This window comes from Lactuca saligna, chromosome 4 (genome assembly GCF_052625555.1).
Source record: "Lactuca saligna cultivar CGN05327 chromosome 4, ASM5262555v1, whole genome shotgun sequence".
Lineage (NCBI taxonomy): Eukaryota > Viridiplantae > Streptophyta > Magnoliopsida > Asterales > Asteraceae > Lactuca > Lactuca saligna.
In genome coordinates this window covers 143,922,988-143,928,471 of record NC_136420.1, presented here as the reverse complement: position 1 = coordinate 143,928,471, position 5,484 = coordinate 143,922,988, and the positions used below count along the sequence as shown (strand labels likewise).

General features: G+C 41.9%; 1 protein-coding gene and 1 non-coding gene across 2 annotated transcripts; one reads left to right on the top strand and one right to left on the bottom strand.

Annotated features, from left to right (window-relative positions):
- Positions 1 to 247: 247 nt before the first annotated feature.
- On the bottom strand, positions 248 to 979 carry LOC145040226 (uncharacterized). The gene has a single exon (XM_078988183.1). The coding sequence runs from the start codon at positions 977 to 979 to the stop codon at positions 248 to 250; it is 732 nt and encodes a 243-aa protein (XP_078844309.1).
- A 1,106-nt stretch (positions 980 to 2,085) lies between these two features.
- LOC145044545 (small nucleolar RNA R71) lies at positions 2,086 to 2,192 on the top strand. Its single transcript, XR_013681494.1, has one exon. It is a non-coding gene; the product is annotated as a small nucleolar RNA R71 (small nucleolar RNA).
- The last annotated feature ends 3,292 nt before the right edge of the window (positions 2,193 to 5,484 follow it).

Genomic DNA, 5,484 nt, shown 5'->3' with positions numbered 1-5,484 from the left:
TCTTCTTTAGTATACCCACAAGGCTCTCCTTTTCATGTTTGGCCAAATCAGCAACTATAATTACATGTTTTTGTTGGCCATCTTCAAGAAATGTGTACTCCAAGTGATCTGGTAGTGCCTTGAGCTCAGTTTTTGTGTTCTGAATGTTGAACATGTCGAGTCCAGTAAAGGGACTCGTCGAGTCCGATGTAATATTCGCGACTGTTCGGGGTTCTTTGAATGGACTCGCCGAGTTGGTCGAGGCTACTCAGCGAGTTGAGCTTTCTGTACTTTTGATCAGATCGTTATAATCAGCTTCCTCGAGCAGTCTTTCTAATTCCAACAGGTCCCTTTCAGCATCAAACTCTTCTTCAAGTGAGACGATGTACTTGCTTGGTTTATCTTCATTCCAATCTTCCAACAATTCTTCCAACATGTCAATCGAAAATGTGGTGTCATCACTACTCCTTGCATGCTTCATGGCTTGATCAACTCCGAAAGTGATTGATTCGTCTCCTACTCGAAGGGTAAGTTTAGAATCTCGCATGTCTATGATAGCACTTGCTGTATTAAGAAAATGTCTTCCTAATATGATCGGGACTTGGGGATCTGCTTCCATGTCTAAAACTATAAAGTCCGCGGGGAACACAAACTTGTCCACTTTCACCAAAAGATCTTCACAAATTCCCCTAGGAAATGTAACCGTCTTGTTTACTAGGTGTATTGCCATACGAATGGGCCTTGGCTCCGGAAGATCACACTTTTTGAAAAACGAGTAAGGCATGAGATTTACACTTGCCCCTGAATCAGCCAATGCATAGATGGTAGCTAAATTTCCGAATTGACAAGGTAAGGTGAAGCTTCCCGGGTCACCCTTCTTCTTCGGTAGTTTGTTCAACATGGCAGCTGAACAATTCTCATTCAAAACCACTTTCTTCACTTCTTCCATCTTCCTTCTATTAGTTAGAAGCTCCTTGAGAAATTTAGCGTATTTTGGCATTTGAGCAACTGCTTCTATGAATGGTATATTAATTTGTAGAGCCTTTATGTGTTCTAGAAACTTCTGGTAGTCTTATTCGTTCTTTTCTTGTCTAGCTCGGCCTGGATATGGTAGTGGAGGCTGATATGGCTTAACAGGAGGCTTAATTTTCTGATTAGGTGTTAGACTCGTTGAGTCTATATCCTGGACTCGACGAGTAGAGTCTGGGTTCACCTGGGTCTGATTTTGGTTCTGCCCTTCTTCCTCCTTCTTTTGTACCAGCTTCGGATCTTCGTTCTGAGTAGGGGCCAGAGGGTTATAATATCCCCACTCCTAGTTGTGACAATGTTTATATGTGTGCCTTTCGGGTTACTTTTGGGATTGCTCGGAAGTCCACCCGGTCTTCTCTCATTCACTTGTTGTGCAATTTGTCCAAACTGTTTTTCTATGTTGAGAATAGATGCTTGCTGATTCCTTAGCAAAGCTTGTTGATCTTTCATCATAAGTTGGTGTTCTCTCAACATATTTTGTTGATCTTTAAGTGTAGTATTAGTATCATTGTGTCATTTCTCGGATGTGGCTATGAATCTTGTAAGCATCTCTTCCAAATCAGCTCTCTTTTCCATAACCGGTTCCTCCTTTTGATAGAAACCTCGTTCTTTTTGCTTGTATTTCTCCTCCTTTGCTTTTTTGTACTCGTCATACGGGAGCCATTCCTTCTTCGGTTTTCGCCAATTATCATCAAATCTATCGCCACTTGAATAGAATACTTAAGCCTTCTTGTTTCCATTCTCATCCAAATCACAATCTTTAGTGAGGTGCGTTCCTCTACAATTCTCACATCCTACCCGGATAGCGTGGATTGTTTGATCCATCTTAGTCATCCTCCTATCTAAACTATCTAGTTTAGCCATTATTGCCGCAATGCTATTGTTAACAGTGTTCACCACCCCCTGCTTACTTCATTTCTTGGGTTATGATATTCTCTAGAGTGTTTACAGAACTCCTCAATTAATTCTGTGATCACCGGGTGTGGCTTCTTGGTGAGCGGTCCTTGCGAGTCAAGAAGCTGCCTTGTAGTCACATTGACCCCATCATAAAAAAAGGAGACTTCTTTTTGGCTATTAAGATCATGATGTGGGAAATTCCTTAATAGACTCTTGTATCTTTCCCATGCCTCATAAAGGGACTCTCTAGCTTGTTGTTCAAAATTGGCAATAGCTTTCTTCAACTTGGCTATCTTTGAAGATGGGCAAAACTGGTCATTAAATTCTTCCTTCATCTTAGCCTATGTAGTGATGGATCCGGGGGGAAGTGACTTAAGCCAATCCTTTGTAGCACCTTTGAATGTAATTGGAAGCATATGAAGCAACTTGGTTTCACGAGGCACATTTGGAACATTAAAATAACTAGCTACATCATTGACTTCATCCAAGTGTTTATAGGCATCTTCGTGGTCTTCTCCGTCGAAGGGGATCTCCTTAAGTTGAGCAAGTATGTGACCCTTAAGCTCAAAAGTGGTAGTCGCAGGAATTGCGGGTTGCACAAGTCCCGGGCCGGTATCATCTCATATCATCTTCTTCCATTCGACCATGGGAACTTCATCGATGTTCGCCATGGTGTTGTCAAAGTCACCTTCTTGATCGCTTTCCTCTTCGTATTCGGTTTCGTAGTCGTATTCGAATTCGGCTTCTTTTGGATTGTCTTTAATATTCTCTAACTTGCTTTCTTCGCTCTTTCGACTGCTGGTCTCTCCTGGCTTCTTGTTATTTTTCTTCCCAAAAACCGTCTTCAAGCTAGTCAAAGGTGACTTCTTAGGTGTATTTGAGCTTTCAACATCATTGCCTTTGTTTTTCCTCAAAGCGGATTCTAGGTCTTCAAAAGGAGGAACCAAGGGTGAGTTGGATCCTCTGGTCATGTAAGTCCCGCAAACGAAACAAGAAAAACGCGTAAAAAGAACAAAAATAAAATAAGACTAAAAATTGTGAAACAACGATGGACTCGCCGAGTCGATTCGACTGCACTCGGCGAGTTCAAGGCAGAAACAGAAAAAATTCTAATTAAATTTTGATGAGTTTAAAACAAACTTGGAGATCGATTAGATCTATGAAACAGGTAGAGAAACAATAAGATAAACAATTAAGAACAAGCTAATGGATCAAAAGGTGTCGAATGATTTAATAAACAATCCTCAGAAAAGCTCGATAAAGAACATCAACTGTAGAGGATTTTAGGGTTTACAAATAATCAATGAGAGTGACAACCGTTACAATACACATACATGCATGCATATATTTATAATACAACCCTAACAGATTTTCTAAGAAAAAGAAGGCTATTCTAGATAAGCACGGATTGACAAGCCCAATCCGGCTGTAAAACATGAGGGCCCAAGACGCAACACATTAATCTTCAACAATCTCCCCCTTTGCGTCTTTGACACAGAGCCTTCATTCCCTTTTAACAGCAGATGGCTTCTTCACCATCTCAAAAATCCTCGGTATAATAGCCAGAATGTGATGCATGAAGGTAATATACCATCGAAGCATATCAGTGAAGGTCTTCTTGTTTGCTGTGGAGTTCTGCTTGCATTGGTGAATGATGTTTATGATATGCTCCAGACAGTCTGTTGAAAACAGATGCTTGTCTACCAAAGCAAACAGGAACTTGTGCTTGTCACCTCTTGTGAAGATGACCGTCAGATTTGAAGAGTCAATTTGGCCTAACTTCATTTTGTGAACGTCTCCTGTCTTGGAAGTAGGCTTGACAGTCGGTTTCTTGTTCATTATTTTTGCTATTTCCTGATCCATAGTGGCGAGCTCATGGATATAGGAAGCCAACAGTCTTTTGAGATGTTTTAGAATTGGTTCATACTCTCTTTGATTGGAGAGAAGAATGTTGTATAGCAGAATCCAATCATGAGGATTCAGACTGGGAAGATCTGCCAGAGAAATGAAATGTTCTGTGTTGGCCGTTCCTCTGTTGATTTTGAAGTTAACATTCACAAATTTCCCAGCCTATGTTGGTTTCAGTACCTTGACTTTAATTATCTTCTGTGCACTCCATGTCAAGTACTGTGGTTGACCATACTTCAAATAGAAATCTATTAACTCTCTGTCAACCTTCAAGTTTGGATGAGGGACATCAGCAGTGACATCGAAGCAATGAAATGTAAAAGCTTTTCGTGTGATCGGCATGTCAAACTGCGAGTCTTTGGTATTCTCACACTCAAAGGATGCAATCGGTTCCAACCAATATATGGAGGGAAACTCAATCGCTTGATTGATGAGTGTGCCTCTGTCCCATTCTGGGAACAGAGTCTTCTTGGCTTGTAAGGCATCCTCATCCTCCTTGAGTCTTCTTTCTTTGGCCTCTGCCTCTCGAGCTATTTTCATCGTTTCATCCAGCTCTTTGTCCCTTTTCTTTCGTTGAAGAGCTTCAGCAATAGTTTCATCGGTATCTGACTCGCTCTCAACAAGAAATTGTTTTCCAGAACCCGAAGCTAAATTAACCTTCGGTTCTGTCTTTGGGATACCCTCTTCTCCCCCTTGTCTTGGAAGAACAAGCTTCTCCGAGACACCCTTCATTTCGCTCAAGATATTAATTGCAGGAAGGAGTTTAGCCTGGAGATGCTGTCTGATGGTAAGGGTAAGAAAGGGGTCATGAGTGTCAAGGACATTCGTCAACATATTCTTAACATCACCAGCGCAACCTTGAAGAACAGCCCGCTGAGTTTTCAGCAAAGAGATTTCTTGTTGAGCCTGGGCCAGTTGGATCTTCTGAAGGTCAATAGTTGCCTGATGCTTTACAAGATCTTCTTTTAAGGTGCTCTCTGCTGCTAGAGAAGCAAAACGTGAATCCAAAGATTTGAGAAAAGAGGTGGATTCAGTTTTGAGGTCAGCATGCAGAGCCTCAAACTTGGAGGTTTCACCCTGAAGGGTAGCGGAAAAGGAGTCTACAGACGTCTGAAACTTGGCCGCATTAGCATCAACATGTGCTTTGAGAGAGTCAAGAAAGATCTGAGTTGTGTGAACAACCTCAGAGACTTCCTTAGTAGCTTTGGAGCATGAAGCTGCTGAGTTATCAATGGCATCAGTAGAACGGTCTAGAGCATCAGTATACGTCTTGATCGCAGACTCGATGAAGGCTTTGAGCACCACACCCCCATAGGCTTTATTGTCAGCCAGCAAACTGTCGAGTTTGTCATGGATTTCTTGAAGCTGCTGACTGGTAATAGGGGTATCAGCATCAGTATCTGTGGGAATCCGGTAAGGGCTATAATAAAGAGAATCGTACTCTTCATCATCACCGCCCAAAGTAGCATCAGAGTGTGAGGATGGAGAAGGTGATTGAGGGATGTTGATGACTAGGGTTTCAACCACAGTAGTAGCCCTTGTATCATATACATTGACTGTAACTGGTGGCTGAGAAGAGGTGGTAGTAACCGATTCGGTGATGATGGGAGTGGGGATAGAAGAGGTAGGGATAGTAACAGAGAAAGGAATGGTTGGTTCTGTTGTAGTGGG

What these genes read in the sequence shown, in the direction of transcription:
- LOC145040226 (XM_078988183.1), bottom strand. Translation starts at nt 979, where the DNA reads ATGCCAAAATACGCTAAATTTCTCAAGGAGCTTCTAACTAATAGAAGG.